The 23099-nt window shown below is 37.2% G+C and overlaps 1 protein-coding gene and 1 long non-coding RNA gene across 2 annotated transcripts; both read left to right on the top strand.

Moving 5' to 3' along the window:
• Positions 1–1315: 1315 nt before the first annotated feature.
• LOC113499600 (chromatin-remodeling ATPase INO80) lies at positions 1316–14763 on the top strand (the record flags this gene model as incomplete). Its single annotated transcript, XM_026880114.1, has 26 exons — positions 1316–1494; positions 1702–1947; positions 2494–2699; positions 4039–4245; positions 4458–4552; positions 4903–5098; positions 5185–5322; positions 5544–5740; positions 6167–6389; positions 6748–6927; positions 7255–7510; positions 7880–8026; positions 8405–8545; positions 8944–9065; positions 9474–9790; positions 10124–10380; positions 10540–10643; positions 11393–11548; positions 12114–12258; positions 12689–12816; positions 12949–13038; positions 13241–13477; positions 13714–13816; positions 13906–13982; positions 14113–14236; positions 14660–14763. Coding segments are annotated over exons 2-26 (4185 nt in total), but the record flags the coding sequence as incomplete, so codon positions are not given.
• Positions 14764–15317: 554 nt separating this feature from the next.
• LOC113499416 lies at positions 15318–18025 on the top strand. The gene is made up of 2 exons (XR_003401101.1): positions 15318–15412; positions 16417–18025. It is a non-coding gene; the product is annotated as an uncharacterized LOC113499416 (long non-coding RNA).
• The last annotated feature ends 5074 nt before the right edge of the window (positions 18026–23099 follow it).

Here is a 23099-nt window from a genome sequence, read left to right as displayed (position 1 = left end):
AACTCTGAATTAAGATATTTCACAGTACATATTCTTTAAGAGTAGGCAAATATATTAAATATTATATAAATTATTTTCAGATGCCTTAAAAAAACTAATTTATTAATTTGGTTCAATTAAATCTTAAAAGTTGCTATAATCAGGTTTTTAAATTGGTTTCCTGATGTTGGTATCAGGTGACGCTCTCATTTTAGTGATGTGCACATTTCGCTTTTATCGTATTTTAGGACGCACAAACTTTTCACTGTATTATTAATTTATCCATTTTTAATACATTGGTTTAGTTATTATCGAATTTATAATTTATGATATATTATTGTTTGTAAAAATTTCATGTAACAAGAATAAATCTATTGCTAAAATAATGTAATAAGAAGACAAGTTTTACAGATCAGTATAAGCAATGTGTTTGTATGACTGCTTGCAAACAATGCTTGGTAAAACAAAATGAATACTCATAACTTAGTATAGGCTCATGGCTTAGCATGGGCATTAGTCTTTTTAACTTTCACGAATTTGGGGTTTTGTGACAAATGAATCAAATCTGGAAGATAGATCTCGATGGCGTGCAATTAGGGAGGCCTATGTCCAGCTGTGGACGAATATGGGCTGATGATGATGATGTATCAAATCAGAGCCTTAAGATGTTAAAATGTGTTTAATAATCTTAACAAGTCCAATTATCTTTTGTATAAATATTTTATAATTGCAATTGAATATAGCATATAAGTCCCTCATGATTTTAAAGACGGGTATATGGTTAAGTTTAATACAAAGACCTGGTCTTTGCACCAAATACAACCACATATTCGTTAAGCAATTCAATCAAATGAGGTGATATGTTTTGATATTTAGTTTAAAGATTTTGACAATTAAATTAAACTCAATGAACGTCATCGATAATTTTATAATTTACATTGTAGGACAACCTTTTGACAGATTGACACGCTTAATGTAGCCTAATGGCAATAATATACATATAACAACATATCGACGGTTCATAAAATATGTAGATTTTATAGAATTTCTCCATGAACTATGTAGATAACTGTAGTCCATAAGTTTTGATGACGACGCTTATTTTTAATTTTTGGTTTACAGCTTTATGTACTTCACTTACGAGTTGACGATTACGAACGCGTCTTTTTTTGACAGCTGATTGAAGAATCCTTGTTCGCAATTACAATTGACCGCTAGAGGTTTACGAAATATTTTTCATTGGGTGGTTCCCTACTGACATTTCATTCTATTGGATGTTGAATCGTCACCGTAAGTCACGACCAATAGTGAGATGGGAATGAGGTTCAGTTAGTTGTTCAACATCATCAATTATGGCGGGTTCGTGTTTTTTCAAGCTCAAATACGAAATGAGTAGTTATTTGCGCCGCTCGGGCGGCGACATTGACAGCGATTTGTCGAATATTCTCGTGCGCCATTTTGTGAATGCTGTGGAATTTCGTGTTAAGTAATCAATGCGAGGAAGTCAATTATAGTGTGAGTTCAACTTTGCACAGAGTTCCCTTCGTGTATCAAATGATATTGGATGTATTCGCGATTCGTGTGTGATCGCTGCTGTTTGGTTTCTACTATCGTTTATTCGTTTCTGTTTTGTTTCTTTTTGCACTTGAAAAAACGCGATTTGGTTGTGTTACATGCGTTAACCGTTGGGTCTTTCGGTACATTTAGGATTTCGTTTTTAAGGTTTCATTAAAATGTCCGAGAAGTTGGTGGGAAAGACGGTGCTGAAGAGACATGAGGTTGCCAGGCCCGTGCACATACAGAGGCTGGAGGCCTCCCTGGACGTGCGGCCTTTCGTGAGTCAAGTTGAAAGGATACTGAACTCTGATGGGGCTTCCGACAGTGATGATGACTCAGACGCCAAGTCTATTGGAAACGAGATGTCCAAAGGAGACCGGATGATCCATGGAGTAGTTACTACCAAGCAAGGTTAGTCTCTCAGCTTTGAAAACTATCCTACATATATAAACAAAGCCATTCAAATCAACAGACTAAAACTTTACTATCCAACAGCTCCTATTTGAATGGTATCGTCTTTGTTAGCTACTACTATAAACAATTTTTGAATTAAGTAAACAAAACAATACAAAATAATCAAGAATTATATAATAATTAAATTAAAATAATTAATTTAAGATGAAAATAGTGCAATATCACAAATATTTTGTAACCACATATATCATGTTTGCAGTTATGAAATAAAAATTATGTTTTATGGTAAAAGACCTTGATAATTCCACTTTTACATTATAAGGCTATACCTACAAATGAATACTTTATTTAATGAAATTAATACAATTTCAAACTTTTTGTGCCACATTAAAACATACCTAAGAAAATAATTTACTTATTCATAAATACCTTCTTAAATCCATCATTATTATAACTGAAGGGTGTGCGGTCTAAACAGATTCTTTGACATTCAAAAAGTCATCAATTCAGTTCAATGTAAATCATTTATTACCTTTGTTACAGAACGCCAAAGTGACCGCCTCAGACTGTACAACTTAAGTTCAGTAGGAGAGGAGAGAGAATGGCTGCGAGATGTCCTATTGTCTTCAGGGTCAGAGACAAGTAGCGATGAAGATTCTCCATCTGCAAAAGAGTCGAGGATACAGAGATTGCTGAAGGAGAGGAAACATCAAAATAGATATGCTAAGAAGTATTACAAGGACCAAGGGGTAATTTAAAATTTTATCAAATAGAAATAATGATATTTTGTTAATGTTTTACAGTCAGTATAAGGAAAGTATTATTATATCACAAGAATAACAGAATATATTATAAATAAATATTGTTATTATATATGTCTTAAAATAATATTCAAAAGGTTCTGCATCTATTTTCCTTAGACATATAATTATGTCTGTCTTTTCTGAGTTGATTATAGACTTTGATCTGTTATTATAGTTTAGCTCTAATAAGAACTTTTGCAGTATATTCTTTGTAATGTTATCTGCAGGCATAATTAATAGTGTGCACATCACATGTCTCTTAGCAAACAATGGATAAACCACTCCTCTGACACTACCTATTGAGTGTCATCTGTTTGCAAGAATAGAAAAGAAAACAATACAGGTTCAAGATGCTGCGACCTTAAAAAAGAAAAAAGGAAAATGCAATAATATATTTTTGACTAGCTTTTGCCCGCGACTTCGTTCGCGTGGACAATGACTTCCGGCAGATTTTTGGTTTTACTCACATAGTTCCCGATCTCGCGGGATTTTTGAGAAGTTCCCGCTCCCGCAGGATTTTTGGGATAAAAACTATCCTATGTCCAACCAAATGCGTGTAACGAAACCATAGCGCGATCTATTTCGATCCCAACGCCATCTATCGACCATAGTGACAACTCGGATTATTTATCTATACTCCGTTCGGGCATTTTCTTTGTACTAAAAGTAGTATTATATTTTTTATATGTTATTTTATTATTTTTTTCATACCTTTTTACTATTTATTTACTTTTTTCCGATGAATTAAAACAACATGAACCGAACTCGTGTAACGATCGACACCATTGCGCGTAGTACTAATAGAATTATCTATACTCCGTTAGAGCATTTTCTTTGTAGTAAAACTTTTATTATATTAATATTATTTTTTTTACACCTTTTTACTGTTTATTTACATTTTTCTGATGGATTTTCCGATGAATTAAAACAATAACATGAACCGAACACGTGTAATGACACCATTGCGCGATTAACGCCATCTATCTACGGAGCATAGGAACAGCTCGACATTTGACCAATAGATGGCACTATTAAATAGTATGTCCGTAATAAATTTTATTTTTTATTTTTATTTTTTGTAATAAAAACTATCCTATGTCCTTTCTCAAGTTTCAAACTATGTCTGTACCAAATTTCACACAAATCGGTTCAGTAGTTTAGGCGTGAAGAAAAGACAGACAGACAGACAGAAAGACAGACAGACAGACAGACAGAGTTACTTTCGCATTTATAATATTAGTTTGGATTGTGCTTTTAAATTCTAAGTATCTTAAATTTGTTTCAGAATTCCCGCTACATGTACTATGGGGCTGGTCTCCTATCCACCGTTGATCGATACCCAGAGCGTCGTATCAGCAGGCCGGTGCCACCACCACCCTCCACGAGAGGCAGGAGAGGACGGCCTGCGGAGAGAGGGTCGTCTACAAGAGGCTTGCACAAAGCACGGCGAGGGAGGGTGAGAGATGCAAGAGGCAATGAGGGTGGTGATATGGTGAGGATATAATTACTATAGTATCGTTTTTAGGCCTCATAGCTGTGCATTAGTGGATTACTTTTCAAACATATGTTCTATTTCATTGCTACCTAATACACAATACGCTATATATTATGTCACGTGTATCAGTACAGTAAGCTTATTTACTTATTTAAAGTTAAGTGCGTAAGCGTAAAATATTTTACAACATACTACATTATAAATTTCAGCCTGATGGTGTTGATTGGGAAGAACAATTACGTAATTTGAAGGATGAACCTGACAATGATGATTATAACATGTCCACGGAGAAGCCTGGTGTAAGGTAAGGCAAAAGTTATATAAAATACTTTTTTTCTCGTACGTGGCGTGGTGATCACGTCACGCCATCTCAGAAATTGTTATTATAAGCCATTATTTTCTGGTTGTTAAAGACTACTTTCCTATGAAGATGTTTGTTGATATACATTTTCTATGTTCTGAACTAGATTGTTTCAATTAATCCCACAGATAAGAATTGTTGTTGTCATACTTTTTTCAGTTCATTTATTGTGTGCCGTTAACATTGATTTCTGTCTTCCCTCCAGTATATGACAACCAACTAATAACAATACATCCTAATGGTCCTTTGTAAATAGTCAAGATTAAAAATCTATGAATTCTTCAATGTTACAGAGGACGCAAAAAGCTATCAACATTAAAAACCCCCGAAGCGCTGACCGCTCGCAGACGACGTCACTGGTTGCTACTAGTTAAGAAAGAGCTTGGTAAAGTGCAAAGGGCGCGTACTGCCACACATAGAGAAGTTATGCTGCAAAGGAAACGATTAGCAACCTTGTGCTGTAAGCATTGGAGGCATATTGCTATGCAGGTTAGTGACGAGTACTTTGTGACTAAAGAGTTTTTTTTATTTTTTAGTCAATTTTCTTGACTATTCTTTGCCTTTGGTTTTTACAGAGTCAGAAAAATATGAAGGAAACAGTATGGCGATGTAAGCGATTGAGTCGAGAGATGCAAGCTTATTGGAGGCGATACGATCGAGCCGAGAGGGAGACAAGACGACGTATGGAAAGGGAGGCTGAGGAACAGAGAAAGGTATATTATGTTGCGTTTTTAACACTAACCTGTTTTCTTAAGCATTTGCGCTGTTGATGCGCTGTGATTGCGCTGTGTGATAAAAAAAGGTCCAAGGCAATGGAATTGTTTAAAATTGTTTTTGAGCAAATATATTTACCAACAATTAGGATTTTATCATGATATTAATGTGTCACTATTGAATTTTATTAATTACTAAAAATTAAAAATTCACTTGATAGATGGACGTAGAACTCATGGAAGCGAAACGGCAACGTCGCAAGCTAAACTTCCTGATAACACAAACCGAGTTGTACGCGCATTTCATGCAGAAGAAGATGAATGCCGGGGACGACGGCGACAGTGGCGCCGCCAGGATCCTGCGGCAACTCGACGAGGACCGGGACCCGAGACTCGCAGCTATTGATCATTATGATAGGTTGGTACTAATCATTGTAACAGAATAAAATAATAGACTTATTTTCGAACTTAAATGTCGTCTTTGATATCTAAGCCTGATTTTATAGGAATTTCACTCGGCTACAAAGGACAGAAGTTTTGATCATGGATATTCTTTTATTAATTCTCAAGCAATTTCTCTTCTGAAAAATAACGATTTTCGCATTATAGAATTTAATCCTTGTATGGCGGATTTACAAGTATTCAAGTTACTTGCATAAAGACACTTAGACTCTGGCATTCGATGATCACGCAAGTGCGGGGCTTGAACTCGCAATTTGTCGAGCTTAGTGGGTTTTACCTGATAACCTGAACCACTCGGTTATCCATGCAGAAATTTACTAACTAATTAACTACTTAAATGTAAATAAGCCAAGCTTAAAATTCATGATGGCGTCACCCCCAGCGAGGTGATGAAGGCCCGCGCGTCCCGCAACGCGCGCGAGGCGTTCCGCGCGGAGCGGGCGCGCACGCAGCTGTTCGACGCGGCCGCCGGCGCCGCCGAGCCCGAGCCCGCGCCCGGCCCCGAGCGCCGCGCGGGCGACCACGACCAGCCCGACATCTTCAGGGGCACGCTCAAGGGCTACCAGCTCAAAGGGATGAACTGGCTGGCTAATCTCTATGATCAGGTGCGTTTGGGATTGAGTTGTTTTGGTAGATATCAAAATGGTACAGAATTTCGATTTAAAAGCTCTTTATTTATTACTTTTATAAATTGGTGTATTGAAATATGCAGCTTAGCTTACTTGAGTCCTAACTTCTATAGCGCGTTTCTTGAGCTAGTAAATAAAACTTCAAAATCTAGTTCATCCAAAGATTGTCTGTAAAAAAACGCTTTAAGTGATAAGACCGAAAATTGTGCCAACTGTATGTATTTAAATTGTGTGCAATAAAGAATATTCTATTCTTAGTACCTTTGCCTGAAAATTTCCAAATGATAATAGGAAAATTGTTGAGCTAAAAAATTAAATAAAACATGTTTTTCAGGGTATCAGTGGCATATTAGCAGATGAGATGGGTCTCGGCAAGACGGTACAATGCATAGCGTTCTTATGTCACGTGGCTGAGAGACTTGGTGTATGGGGGCCGTTCCTCGTCGTGTCACCCGCTTCGACACTACACAACTGGCAGCAGGAAATGCAGAGATTTGTACCAGATTTCAAAGTGGTAAGTGTTTCTAAGTCTTTGTTGCCATACCAATAGTATGACAAGAATTTCTTAAGATGCTAGTAAAGCATACCAAAATTAGAAGTATATTTTATAACTGCATACCAGTGACATGCACACAATTCCGTATTGGCATGCTTGCTTATGAATGGTCAGCATCAACAGTCGATGAACAAAGTCAATATTTGGCTGTCATAATCGTTCAGCTATCTCAATAAAAAAATATTTTTTAGATTAATGGTGTTTAATTGAATGTTCCAAAATAATTGGTCAGGCTCATGCCCTACCAGACCAAGAAGTTTATATTAAATAAACAATTAATTCTAGGTACCATACTGGGGCAGTCCAAGCGAGCGCAAAATCCTTCGTCAATTCTGGGAACGTAAAGACTTGCATACACGACAAGCGGCTTTCCACGTCGTGGTGACGTCATACCAGATTGTGGTGTCAGATCTGAAGTACTTAAACCGTGTGTCGTGGCAGTACATGATACTGGATGAAGCTCAGGCTATTAAAAGCTCTGCGAGTATGAGATGGAAGTTGCTGCTTGGATTCAGCTGTAGGAATAGATTGTTGCTGTCTGGTAAGTGGTTGTGATAAATATCAAGTATCAAGATTTTTCACGATGCATTGAAGAAATTCCAATCTTGGTCCGTGACTGGCGGGTAAAGCGATCGCATGTTCGAGTCCTGTCTGAGATTTGATTTTTTTCTTTGTCATCTTTGGCGTTTTCCCAACTACTACAATTTTTTCTTTGTATTATTTTTATTAAATTGCAAATATCATGTTATTGAAATTTGAGCTTTTTCTTTTGACTTTATCTTATGAAGGGGTTAATTTCGATCAAAGATTTTCTCAAGTCCACTTTACCTGGGTCTGATGGTTCCTTTATTCTTTATCAAAACATAACTTTCCATAATGTATTGTATAATATTATAACACTTATTCCCAGGTACTCCTATCCAGAACAGTATGGCGGAACTGTGGGCGCTATTGCATTTTATAATGCCGACGTTATTCGACTCCCATGAGGAATTCAACGAATGGTTCTCCAAAGATATCGAGAGTCACGCCGAGAATAAGAGTACTATTGATGAGAGTAAGTTTATTGTTATATCTATCGTACATTTTAACCATTTAGATTTTATAGGTAATAGCAATCATAGTTTCTACGCGTATTGGTAGAGGCACGATCTTTATAACATGTTAATGAATAGATCGTGTGTAAAAAACTCCTCTACATCACTGTCGACTATTAATTATATCATAAAATATGAGTAGAATTTTTGTCTGGTATTGTGTGCATCACAATATAGGCTGTTGAAAATGTCTTATGTTAATGCACTAATGTCAACTTTGACGTTTCTTAGAAATTCCCCAGAGTGACAAAGTTATGCGATATTCCACCTAACTGCTTCTACTTAGAGTTGCTTTAAATTTATTTCTACAATGTTTTAAAGTGAAATTTACCTTTCAGAGCATTTATCGCGCCTACACATGATTTTGAAGCCATTCATGTTGCGGCGAATCAAAAAGGACGTAGAGAACGAGCTCTCTGATAAAATTGAGATTATGGTGCATTGTCCGCTTACTATTAGGCAGAAATTATTGTATATAGGTATGTGTTTCTTTCTTATACCGTTTAAGACTGTGTAATATTTAGAAATAAGGTATGGGAAAAAGTTTTACATTCACAGTTATTGGGGAAGAAAGATAAAACATCATACACTTCTTTTTTTGTCATCCTAGCCTTTCCCCAAGTTAACATCTGGTTAGACTGTAACAGTATTTTACAGAGAGTAACTTCCTATCTTACTTCCCCAATGCAATTACCTGAGCAACACAATACACCTTAACACTCACTTAATTAGACACTTCTTCGTATTTTTCGAAATACTGAGGAAACTCATCAACTTTAATTTCACTATCTATAAATCTGTAAAAAATTGGCATCGTGTATTCTTATTCTGCATGGCGTTTTTTGTAAACTGGTGTTATATTTTCATATCATTACAGCTTTAAAGAAGAAAATAAAAATAGAAGAATTACTCCACTACTCTGTGGGCGCCGAGTCTGGTCACAACGTAGATAAGAACTTCACTTCCAATCTTATGAACTTAGTTATGCAATTTAGAAAGGTGAGCAAAGATTACTAATTACCCAATTTTACTGTCTATCACTACAGCTTTTACACAGACTGATATTTTAATGTGATAACAACTTGAAGAGGGTTAAATTTGTTATGAATCCAACTAGACTTAAGGATATAAGGTTTTTGTCTCGATAATCGACCACCACGTGAGCGAAAACATGATCAAACTAGCTGTTGCCCGAATGTCCGTCCTCTACAAATCGAAAATGACCTCACAAAAACATAAAATATCCTATGTGTTAATCCTGGTTATAAAACTATCTGTGTACCAAGTTTTGTCTAAATCCGTTCAGTGATTGAATAAGAAACAGATGTTCATGCATACAAACTTTAGCGTTAACAATATTATAGGAAGTGGGATTGGTATATTAAAACGTTTTTTTATTTAATCCAGGTATGCAATCACCCCGAATTATTCGAGAGACGCGACGTAAGATCTCCATTTTCAATGCAAGTCGACGACTATCACATACCAAAGCTGGTAGCAGAAGAATGCATTCTCATCCGTGCCATACCTTCAAAACGCCATCTACTATACAACAAACTGTCCATATTAACCCCTGATAGTGTACAAAGAAGTGTCAATGGGGAGGAAATGGAGGTTGAAGGGGGGAAAAAGTTTGTTGATAACAGTTTCTTTGCCTTCACGAGGTTCATGGATCTATCGCCCATGGAGCTGTATAGGGTTATGCTGTGTGGATGGCTTTTTGCGTGAGTATCAGTGATTTAATCTTGTTGACATACTATATACATGGTTAAATGTTTTATTGTTGTAGTAAAGTGTGCTCTTAAAATGGTTTAATTGATTTTACCAGTTGTAAACAGTTTTGTTGTAATGGATTTCTTATTGGTTCCTTAAAACGCACGCCTCGTTATGCATCCTAAATACCTTCGAAACTTGTGGTTTTTTTATTCTTGAGTATAAAAACATTAAGCAACAACCATTTTCATTCTCTAAATTTACATCAAAGTATTCATTATCAAGGCTACTATTTGCCACATAAAAACACTAGAATTTTTCACTATCGCCCTTTACTATTTCAGAATGCAACACATTGAGTATTGCCTAGAAAAATACGAAAAGCTCCGTCACCGTCACAGCTGGTGGACCTCCTCACAGGTTTGTGACGTCAAACAGGAGGCAGGCGTGACAGAGACAGACTTATGTCACGACTACTATGATAGAGTGACCAGCAAGGACAAGCTGTTGGTGTGTCCCGATGGAGATGTGTTTGGAAAGAGAAAGGATGATAGCTTGATGTGGAAGGAGCTGTTGTTTACTGATCCATTGTGGATTCAAGGTGAGGTGTTTTGCTTTCTAAATATTGATAATTCATTTATTCATTATTGGACATTTGGAATGGTCTTTACTAAGGATGCGTTAGGGCAGATAAGCTGTCTGCTTATTATCGTTTATGCTCAATATTATTTTTGTTTACTAATTATTTTCTTGTCAACAGGTGGTCCATTCTACACACATACCGAACATACAATACATTACGTTCCTGAAACTATTGAACACAAAGCTATGAGAATAAGGAATATGAGGGAAAGAGATGGACAAGTAAGTAACTTATGATTGAGTTAACAGAGTTTATGTATAATTATAGTTTCTTAAAAATAGGTTTGCATAAATTGGTAGTATCGGAAGCGTCTACCATTTCAACAAACTTACTTTAGTATTCTTTTATAATGAACTAGCTGTTGCCCGCGACTTCGTCCCCGTGGGTAGAAGATATAAGTTATGATTTATACCTGCCCTGTTTTATTTCACATATTCCATTGTATCTTAGCTCCTATTAGTCGCAGCGTGATGGTTAATAGCCTAAAGCCTTCCTCGATGAATGGTCTATTCAACACAAAAAGAATTTTTCAATTTGGACCAGTAGTTCCTGAGATTAGCGCGTTCAAACAAACAAACTCTTCAGCTTTATATATTAGTATAAATATAGATTTAAAAAAAAATGTTTCCTTAATTGTCAAATATTTAAACTATTTACTAGTTGTTTTTTTTAACGACTCCCGCACCTAGGCAGTTTATCCTTGTGTCGCGGGGTGTTTCACAAACATGCAATTCATATGCTAAACGACACCCAGACTCGGAACAAGCATTCGTGGATCACACAAATGCTTGTCCTACGCGGGGATCGAACCCGCGACACGTCGCGCAATGTGGGGTTCGCGTGATGACCTCAACCACTCGGCTATCTGTGCAGTCGAAGTTTAAATTGATGTATCTCTTCTGGGAATATTTGTATAGATGTGTGAATATTTTTCAAAATTCACATTTTAATTGGTGTAATTGCTTTCTAGACGGAGATGCTAAGCGAGATCAAGACAGAGGAGGGCGGTGTGATAGCCGTGCAGCCCATGGAGGTCCCGGACGTACCGCATGTGGAGCGGCCGCCGGTCACCTACCCGGACATGCCCACACCGCTACCCTCGTTCCTGTATACTGCTCAGCAAAAGGTAAAAGATTAATACCAATCATACAAAGAACTTATTTTCAAGTGATCACTTCTTATGGAAGGGAAAAAGTTTCACGTAACGTGTTATGGTGGTACTTTATCTGGCTTCCCTTTTTCTCACGCTTAAAGCAGTAGTAGGTAGGCTTTCTTTCTCACATTAGTTTTAGTCATCACTTCTGACAAGCGTTCCGAAGCGCTCACGTCTTTTTAATTGATTTAGATGTAAAGGTTATTTATTGCTAATGAATTTTTGGTGTATCTTGATGTTAGATTAAAGCATAATCTTTAAGTAGATGTTCCTCGCGAACTATTTATTAGTTTTGTTTAGTAACACAGAGTGTAGCATGTGAGAGTGGTCTTTTGTCATTTTGTGATTTGATTAGAATTGTAATTGATTTTGCCTGCTTATAAATAATCTGACAGAATTTGTCTTTTTTTGTAGGTTACTTAACTTATTTTGGAATACAGTGGAATTTTAATTTGACTTACCATAATTTAATACTTTCTTCCCATTCGGCCACATATCGTATTGTACATATAGTGTCTAACATTGTACGTGTCCGCAGGTGTGCACGTGCACGCGCGCGGCGTGGGCGGTGTCGCGGCGCTTCGCGCACCAGCGGGCGGCGGGCGCGGCGGGCCGGGCCGCGCTCTGGCGCCTGGCCGCCGCCGCGCGCCCGCCGCACGGCTGGGCCGAGCTGCACGTGCCCGGTAACGCACACATTTATCACCAGATCTCTAAATAAAAAATTAACACACGCGTGTGTATGTATACACATGTTTATGGCAAATAAATGATTCTATTCTACTTTTACGGATTTTATCGCGGTTTAATTTTAAATTTTAGTTCCCGACGTTTCGACACTTTTCCAAGTATGCTATTCATTCTACATTCATATTTCAACTAATTATTTATAGTCCGACCTACGCAATAGTTAAAATATGAAAGTAGAACGAACAACATCTTCTGTCAAGAAGAACGCCATTGTCGTTCCGATTGGAGTTTTGCAACTCAATTTTGAGGCACTTCCCGATAAGCTAGCAGAGTGAAATTCAGTCTAACTTCAAACCCATAACAATGCAATTTACAACTATAAAAATGTGCCACCCGGAGATTAATATATCTTTTGTTAAATTTCAGATAAAAATCAACTTGTTAGCGATGCTGGTAAACTAACAGCTTTAGACTCTCTGTTAAGAAGACTGAAAGAACGTGGACATAGAGTGCTAATCTACAGTCAAATGACGAAGATGATTGATTTGCTTGAGGTACGTAGGTATCACTATAACGATTAAAAGAAAGAAAATTTATAAATTAAAATGTGGAACAGACTATTAAATAGTCTAAAAATAACTCATATTGAAGATTTTCGATTGTAAAATATAAATGTTTGTTGACAGGAATACATGTGGCATAGAAAACATAAATACATGCGGTTAGACGGCTCCAGTAAAATTTCCGCTCGACGAGACATGGTGGCTGATTTTCAGGTTAGTTTTCTATACACATAAGAATCAAATTCCAACAAGACTTAGAAGAAGAGGGATTCAATTTTTCTCATTTTCTATTAGCATTTGTTTAGACGGGTTCACCTCTAGCATTTGTTTAGAAGGGATAGAGTCCTTTACTTTGCAATGGAACGCTGGTTATTGTGAAAAGTACCATAAAACACCCCATTTTACATATCCCTAGGCACGCACAGACATCTTCGTGTTCCTCCTGTCGACTCGCGCCGGCGGTCTGGGCATCAACCTCACAGCAGCAGACACAGTCATATTCTACGACTCCGACTGGAACCCCACCGTGGACCAGCAAGCTATGGACCGCGCGCACAGGCTGGGCCAGACTAAACAAGTCACGGTGTATCGTTTGATATGCAAGGGGACTATTGAAGAAAGGATTATGCAGAGAGCGAGGGAGAAGAGTGAGGTGATTAGCATTTTTATAATTTACGTAATGTAAAAAGTTGACGTTTACGTTAAACTAGATTTTGCCCGCGACTTAACCCACGTGTGTGTGAGCTGTACGGTAAAAGGTATTTTTTTTGCTTTCTTCTAGGTCAAGCTGTACTTATAATAAATTTGAGTATGATTGTTTTCGTCGTTTGCGTAACACACAGACGTTGGTTTCATATTTATAATCTAAGTATCGATTATTTTGTTCAGATTCAAAGAATGGTGATCAGCGGTGGTAACTTCAAACCGGACACGCTGAAACCCAAGGAAGTGGTGTCTCTGCTTCTCGATGACGAAGAAATTGAACTGAAATGTGGGTATTATCTCAATTGTATTTTTCTATGTCATAATATCATATATTTCATATATTCATATATTTCATAAAACATGTATTGATTGTAGATCGTCAAAAATCTGAAGAGAAGAAACTGATGGAAGAAAGGGAACGTAAAAGAAAAATGGGAATATTACCTCCTGTTGTAAGTATACACAATTTTAATATCTTAATAATTTATTTATATGACGTGTAAAAGCAACAAAATTAAAGTTAAAATTATGAACTTGGATAAACTGCTTGATTACAGTTATTTAATAATGTTTTTAATTCAGCAGGCCCCAGCGACTATCGAAGCGAAACGTCCTCGCGACTCGGCCTCAGAACCGGGCAGTCCACTACAAGTTGACGATGATGACAAACTGGTGGTCGATGTGCCTCCTTCACCGTCACCCTTACGTGAGTATTCAAGATTACTGTTAAGAGAAATGTTTAAATGTCATACAATAAGAGCCACGTACTGATTCAATAACCTCATTTAGGAAGAATTTAAAAATGGATAAGAAAGAAGACTCATGCTTGATTTTAAAAGAAGCCATGACCCTTGAGTTTGTTTCGACGTTTCTTCTCAGAGTAGCCAGCTAGGAAATGTCGACTCCAGCTAGCCTAAAAAATGACACGTAAATGACGTTAATCCTATTTACAGAATAAATTATTTCATTTCATTTCAATCGTTTTCCAGTTCCTTAGCATATTCCGTGTGATACATTTTATTGCGTAATCCATGAAATACTATTTTTTTAAATTGTGGTATTAAGCATTTCGAGGACCTTTATTTCTCACATGTTGTATTAATGTCTTAACTTTGTAATTTTCTTGTAGCGTCGTACAGCAGCACCCCTGCAGTGGGCAGCAGCAGCGCGGCCGGGCCCTCGGGCAGCGGCCGCGCCGGCGCCTGGGGCGTGGCGCGCGCGGGCCGGGGCGCGCGCCGCGGCCGCCCGCGCGGCTCGCGACACGCCTTCTCGCGGAGACCTGAGCCGCAACCTGCCGATAATGCCAGCGCTGTGGCCGCCGGTTAGATATAAGTGTATTTATTACTGATATGAACAAGAGGAAGGATGGTATTAGTGAACAAGTTTAGCACTTGTTTTTGTAGTTGAATTTGCAAGGTCTGCATTAATAATAAACTTCCTGGAGTTATTACATTTGAAATTTTAGTACAGCGTATTTTTTTTAATATTAAACAATGAAAATTAACTTTTATTACTACTCTACTTGCAAAACTATCTACTGTTATATTATACACTTTACCTTACTGTTATACTAACTATTCCTTATGTTATTTGTTTTTGTTGTAAATGTACATTACACTTATATTTCATGTACAGGTGCAGCATTACTAGAATCAGATGCACCTCTAGAAACCATAGAACAAGCAGCAGCCGCAGAAGGGGGCGCAGTCCCGCGCGGCCGGCGGGGCCCGGGCCGGCCCCGGCTGCGGGCCCCGGGCGCGGGCCCTGCGCGGGGCCCCACCCGCCGGCCCCGCCGCGCCCGCGAGCCGCTGCTGGTCCCGCTGGCGCCGCCGCCCTAGCACACGCCTGTCTGGCCCGCGCCTGACGCACGCTAGACCTACTGGTCAGTACACTTATACACGTATATTACCTGTTTAAGAACAAGAGATAACCCTTCCCCACTTTTTCCGCATGGGAAATCATCAAATGGCTCCTCCTGTTCTGGGTTGAGCGGAAGAGAGTTCATGCTAGTGCCCATCAATGTTCTTTCCTTTGCCATTTGTACTGTTTCTACTGTTCAACTAGGCCCACGGTTAGTGACACGGTATCGAATAGAAAGTATCGATACTGTACTCATGAGTAGTATCGATAAAAAAGTATCGTACTCGTAAAAGAATCGACACAAAAGTATCGATACCTCAAAGTATCGAGTTCTTTGCTCAGGCAGGGCCTTCCTACGCCATACGTTAGTTTGTCAATGTTAGTTAGTAAGTATCGTCTGTACCGTACCTTCATTAAAATGAAAAAATAGCAAATGGTACATAAATATAAGATAAATAAAAACTATCTGTAAGTAAAGCCACAATTTTTTAGTCTAAAATATTATAAATCCCATTCCTCCTCTGTACAATCGCTCAAGAAAAGAAGTTTGTCGAGCCTTTTTGGCGATAGGCGGTTACGGGTTTTAGTAATTGTACTTCCAGCTACTCAACTTGTCAAAAGTACTTGCTAAGTAAAAGTATCGAAAACAAAGTATCGAGTACAAAAGTATCGGTATCAAATGGAAACCTACTCGATACTATAAAGTATCGATACTTTTTTCGTGTCCCTACCCACGGTAACTCGTGGACAGACTCTTGGACTGCGGAGTCCGCTGGCTAGGCTAGTTACCTAATGGCTCCGCTAAGTTTATTAATATCCCTTTGAGGCGCGCGTGGAATTCGAATACGCTAGACTATGCTTCGTACAATTCCAATGCAAAAAAAATATGATCTAATAATATTTTTTTGTGCATTGGAATTGCTATATAAAAAATCAAACAACTTGAATTAAAGTAATACTAATCTGCCAATACAATTTAAACAATCACCCCAAACTAAAATTTTTTCAACATGTTTCTTGTTTCAGATACCAGTTTATCCGCGGGCCGTACTCACAAGCGACCCACCTCTAGTGCAATTAATATAATTAACCGAACATTTACTGACAATGTACAAACATACGAGTATATAACGAGTATTATGTGACAAAGTTTAACTTTGGAGCTATCTTAATATGTATATAGTCAGAAAAAAATGAAATTTGATTATTGTGAACATGAATTTGGCTTACGAAAGTTAATTCGGGCTCAAAACAATAAAGAATCCGCAAACTTTAAAAGCAAAACTGTTACAATTGTGGGAAAGAGACAACACTACGCATCTTATTGCGCTGTCTTGCTCCCACATATGTAACAATCTTGCTATAGGCGTGAGTGGTGATTAGGCCAATGTCTATTGTATAAATTCTAAATTAAACCCGTAATGTATAAGTTTTAGGTATCGGAATTTTCAAATTCGAGGAAAGTGTAATGCGATCTGTATGTTTATTTAAAGTAGTTATCCCATGCATAAAATGTATTTTTTTTTAAGTTTTGTTTTGTTACATCAATTGATTTATAATTAGTTGTATATAGCTACTGCTTAAACAAGACAAGTGGCATTTCTACAATTGTTAAAGATGTCAAAATCAGAAATGATGTTTATTTTCTGCGAATCAAATTGCATAGATGTGAATAATGTGTAATTTGATAACATTTGACCTATTTGATTTGTTAACGCTAATAGAAATTTTGTTCGGTGTTTCTCAAGATGATTTTTCGTCTTGCGTTTGATAAAAAAATTCATGCAAGCACTTCCTTTGCATACGCTAACTGCGTTAAACCACCAAAAGAAACAGCATTTATGTGCCGTTTCAGCAACAAAAAGTGTCTACGTTTGCGTCGTTCAGTCAGTATTTTTTTGTACGTAAAGTAAAGATGATTTGCGGGGCATTTCGCCCCGCAAAAATTTCGCTTTGGCAATACCACTATTTATTTCACTAGTATTACACTACCCTCTATGCTGTACTAATAAAGTATTGTGACATTGATGACTGTTATCATAATATATTTGGCGGTTCTGAATAAAATGAGAGATGACTGTGCAGGTCTCTTTAGTCAATAATAAATCATACACATACTCGTGTCAATATAACATTATTGTAACAAGTGACTATCAAAGAGGGAATACTACCTTCTCCTGACAGAGGCCTGCAGCTGTGGAAGCGAGACGGCGTTCTAAACGGGGTAGTGTTGTTTCTTTTTTCACATCTGCAGTCGTCTTTTATGAGTTAGTGGTAGACCCCCTGAAAATCTTGGTATACAAATAGTGTTGATATTAAAAGAATATGGTAAAAACTAAAGTATAAATACTGTTACAGGCTTAATCTTTGTAGTCCTAAGGGTTATGGCACACTGTACGGTATGGTAACAGCATGGCAATTTGGTTGCCGCGACTGCAAGCTCGACAAACGCGCGCTATCCATGCGGTTTTGGAGCTGCCGTTACAGTGTACCATGACCTTAAAGCCCAAATTTATTTATGATGGTGCTAACAACGTGCTTCATTTTTTTGTAGAAATGCTTAACAATGTTCAAATAGACTGGCCTATAAAATTGATTAAATTGACGACAAGAAACAATAAATGAATTAACTTTATTGAGTACTTTTTATTTTTATCTTTCACACACTCTTGCTTGTTTAACGTACCAAAGCTGGACATGGCTAAAGGGACCCCCCCTCCCCTTCGATTTCAGTTCACGAAATGGTTATATTTGACTAAATGGAAAACTGAGTAGTTGAGGTAACCATACCAAACCCACCGACGTGTCTCAGTTTCGTTTCCCGCGTAGGAAAACCTTTTGTGATCAATAAATGCTTTTCGTGAGTCTATGTTTCTTTGTGCATGTAACTTGAACGTTTGTGAAACCGGATACAAATACTAAATTCGTTAAAAATATAAAAATATAGTTTCTAAACATAAGATGACATAGCTCTGGGGTGTTTTTAGTCAGTCTTAGTCAGATGGTTTTGGACCCACGCCCCCGCCTCCGCCCTATACGTTGGTCTATATCTGCCTACGGCTTTACCTCCCTTCTGATGAATATGGGGTATAGCGTCGCAGTCCCTGTGCGATATAAAACAAATCATCCTTTATGGATCAATTTAAATTAAAGTCATGACATTTGCAAAGGTAGGATCCGAATAGATGACAACAAAAGATAAACATTTTTCAGATCTTCATAATTTTTATAAACGAGTACCCTTTTATGCATTTTGAACTTTAATCCGTAGTTTTAAAGTTCCATTATTGCCCAATAAAGTACCGTACAAGGCGTTATGGTGACAACTCTGTTATTGTCCAGTGTTGTGCTCGTAAAAAAATGTTATTTATTTCGTTGTAGATCGGCCGCTATGCGCATTACCCATAAGAGTCGGGTAAAATAGGTGTATGGAAGATTTAAAGAACTCATTTTGCATTTATTTGTGTTTTTTGTTAGTTTCTGTAAATAAATAAATACTTAGGGATAGTTACTTGTGAGTCCGTAGTTGTCTTGAAAAGAAGACCATACAGTGTTGCAAATTACCGTAAACTTTATAAAGGTGATGTCTTTCAAAGATTTTCTCATTCCAGGAGCTTAAAAGGGTAACCTAGGTTCCAAGGCTCCAATGTAATATTTGTATTTTAACCTAGTTTGTCGCATATAAGCCGTAACTGCACGGATAGCCAAGTGGTCGAAGTCAAAACGCCAATCCCACTGAGCGCGACGGGTCGCGCGATCGATCCCCGGGTAGGACAAGCATTTGTGTGATCCACAATCCACAAATTTTCTTCAGACTTCTTTATTTAGGGATACTATTCGTTGTTCGCGCTTATACGGACATGAACTAAGCAATATCCCTACACAACCTTTAATTCGTAATACCATAAGGAAGCTTATCGAATCTGTTATTCAATTGACAGTAATCTAAGATGGAATTGATGGTGTCACTAAAGTCTATACCCAAGCTGAGAAGGGAACAATAAAGCAAACAAAAGAACAAACAATCTTATTATAGGGCTAAGTATATACAACTACCTACCTACTCAGACAATAGGCAGTTATTCCTGTGATAGGTACTATAACCGAATATAATTCATACGTGATATAATCCTAGTCAGTGTACGGCCTCGACATTTAGGTATAGCGGTCCCATAGACCCCCGTAACGACGGCATAATGTAAAGTAAAGCTACGGATACATGGGGCATAAATTGTCTGACGGTTGACAGTTCAGACGGCTGCGGTAATCAAGAATCTGGTCAATGATCGAACCTCATGTACGGGAGGATGCCTATGCCTAGCATATCTATTTGTAATACGGTAAAACGGGTTGAATAGAGGCTTTTTAGGGTGGATAGACAGATTTTTCTTAAAGGTATCAAAATAAATACCTATCAAAATAAAACAGTAATAAGTCTTATCGAACAAATCATTGGTAATTATTAGATGGACAATTTAGATTCCTTTCGGATTTGTGAACAGATTCAGTCAACCGATTTCACAGTTTTTTTTGATCACTTAATTTGACACCTCTTAATTTTCGATTCATCTAAAGTTGACGGTGTATAAAGTTACCTGCCTTTATTATTTTAGTGTAAACGTAGGATAAGACGATATCAATTACTTCGCGTGCTGCGCATACGAATGCATCGCTATGTGCTTGCGCCGACAACTGCGCGTAACTTACTATAAAAAGAGGGATTTTTTCGTTTGTTTTGCGACATTTTTGCGCATTTTTATGAGGTGTCGCTAAAAATAAGATGGTTGTTAATAGTTCTTGTTTTTAAAACTTTTTCATTATATTTGCCTATTGTTTTATATTTGATGCATCTGCTTGTTTATTGTTTAAAGGATATTAATATCAATATTATTAATAAATTGATAGGTCTCATACTACCTCTATGTAGGACGCTACGTTCCTTCTAGGCGGCTTTAACTCTCGATCAACCATCCGAAGAGGAGAAAGAGTGAAACAAAATACGTAAAAAAATCTTCTACATCGTTAGCCTGATCAGTCCACTGCTGGACATAGACCCCTCCCGTGACACGCCATTAAAGATCGATCTTCGGCTCTCTTTCCCCAATCACTGCCCGATACCTTACGAATATCATCACCATACCAGGGCCCCGATTCTGCTATTTACAACGCCTGATGAATGAATGGCAGTTGGATTTAATTTGAAACTATACCTAATAGGAAGGACTTAAGATAATAAGTATATCTTAAGTAATCTGCCCGGAGTGTTCCGTCCCTTAATGAATTTCCATTATTGTGTTAAAAACATGATTAAAATAATACGAATAATGACATTTTAGTCAAGTTCCCATTCACTCATCGGGTAGATAGCGGAATTGAAGCCCTGGCAGTCTCCACACAAGAACCAGTATACCTCAAACCAAAATTATACCACATAAATAACGTATACTTATGAAGTACTGATATAACCTACAATAAAGTAAGTAGGTACCAAGTGCATCGGCATTCAATGATGAATTCAATACAGGTCCGTATTAAGGGTATTTATTGCCAAATTCACTTAATGCAAATGTAACATGTTTGGTATGAGTTGTCGCTTTACTAATACATTAAGACAGATTTATTTATTTTGGTTTCTTAAGTGCATACTGAATACAAATGCATGTAAAGATCTGAAGCTCGTATCTTTATATAGGTGTAAACTTGTATTATTGTGGTCATTTAAAATAAATAAACTTAAGTGATCATGTGGTTTATTGTTTTGATGTTTTTAGAATGAAAAACGTGTTTTAACATCTAAATACATTTGCAGCTACTACTGAACACGAGGACCTTTATAATTATTCTAACACAACACTATGAAAATTAAAAGAAATGGGTCAAGTGTCGTAAGTGTCAAAAACTGATGGTTTTTACAAATAGGCTAAACAATAAAAAATTGAATTTAAATGCTAGCAGCAGTTTGTAGGATATAGTCTGATGTAACAAACGGACAGACAGCAGAGCCTTTATAATAGCCTTCACACCTTCATTTACCTTGTGGTATAATGGTTTAATTGATAAACTCGTTTGTTATTTTACCATATAAACGTTCGTTCAATATTCGTCACTCAATAGTCATGACCCCCAAAAAGGATGTATCAATCAGCAGTTTGGATAAACGTTGTTGAATAGACAATTAGTTTGTAAAAGGCAGAAATTTAATCAAACATTCATTTAGTAAGCGAGCTTACTTACGTAGTGATACGGCATTGCATACGTTTCTCACATGAGACGCGATACATATTTTCTCTTTTTCCCACGATGTAACTCATTATCTTAAATGTTATAGTTTGACTTTCTCTTGATTCCATATTTATTGATTGATAAGTTGTTGAGTAAGTCAAGTTATTGAGTTTTACTACTTAAGTATTTATTGGGAGCATATATTATATCTATGTGATTATCTACTATTTCGTGATTAATAACTTTGTTTGGTGTCAGGGAAATACAATCAATAAGACAAGTTATGGTCTTAAAGGATTCCCGTGGCCTGATAGACAAAGGGCAAAATAAGGAAAAAGAGGTTTTAGTCAGTAAAAGTCTAATTCTCCTTTTCGCTCAACCCAAAGCGGGAGGAGTCATTTGATGACTTCCCACCCGGAAAAAATAACATAAAACTGCGTAACCTAGAAACTTATGATCGTAGCTTCATCATCATCATCATCATCATCATCTCAGCCTATAGCAGTTCACTGCTGGACATAGGCCTCTCCATAATTTCTCCAGCGCGACCGGTTCATTGCCACCTGCATCCAACGGGACCCAGCGATTTTCACCAGGTCGTCTGTCCGATCTTCGCGCTATGTGGCCCGCCCAATCGTAGCTTATTATTACATAATTTTAATTACCATGAAAAATATTTGTCAATGATAAAATGTCTCACAGAGACAGATAAAGACAAAAACTCTATCAAGAGATCAAAGGAAGAGTTTTTTATGTTATAGGGTTACTTAAAATTCCATCTTCACAAAACAATTTGTACACTTCATTCATAAAGTAACAACTAAGCAACTGCAATTTACAAACTAAAAATAAAGCACCAAGCATAGTTTCCCAATGCAATATTGCAAGATATCAGGCTATTCAGAAAATAGCACCATTATGAATGGAGAAACCGATCACGCGATCAATTACCTAATTAGATCCGTTCCAAGCAAAATGGAACTTGTTAATCCAATGTGGGATAGGTTTTAGACATCAAAGAGTTCTTTGCCAAGCCCCTTGCCTTTTTAACTGAGTTCTTTTATAACTACTGTTCTGGTAGTATAAAGGTTTTTTTTTGTTTTTGGACTATATATTGGTCTGGATAATAAAGTCTCCGACTTCCATGTTTGGTGTTGAGTATTTTTTTTTCATAGTGCAAAAAATGGCTGACTAATATTCGATACTGAACGTGAACTTTGAGTCAAGAAATATTTTTTTAAGTTCGAAGTCGCACAAACGACACAAAATAAAAAAAATACTGAGCCAAACTTGACGAAATATTTGTTCGACTACATGGCACTTATTCCACGCTAAATTAAAAAAGAATCATTAAAATTGGTTATTTGGTCCGAAATTCAGAGGAACAAAAAACATATTCAAATCGAGGACCATTTGAAGTCGATTTAAAAGAAAGAGCTACTTGATACAGACAATATCAAGAAGAATTGTTTGGAAAAAGGGACATT

This window comes from Trichoplusia ni, chromosome 12, assembly GCF_003590095.1.
Source record: "Trichoplusia ni isolate ovarian cell line Hi5 chromosome 12, tn1, whole genome shotgun sequence".
Lineage (NCBI taxonomy): Eukaryota > Metazoa > Arthropoda > Insecta > Lepidoptera > Noctuidae > Trichoplusia > Trichoplusia ni.
This window is presented reverse-complemented; position numbering and strand designations above follow the sequence as displayed.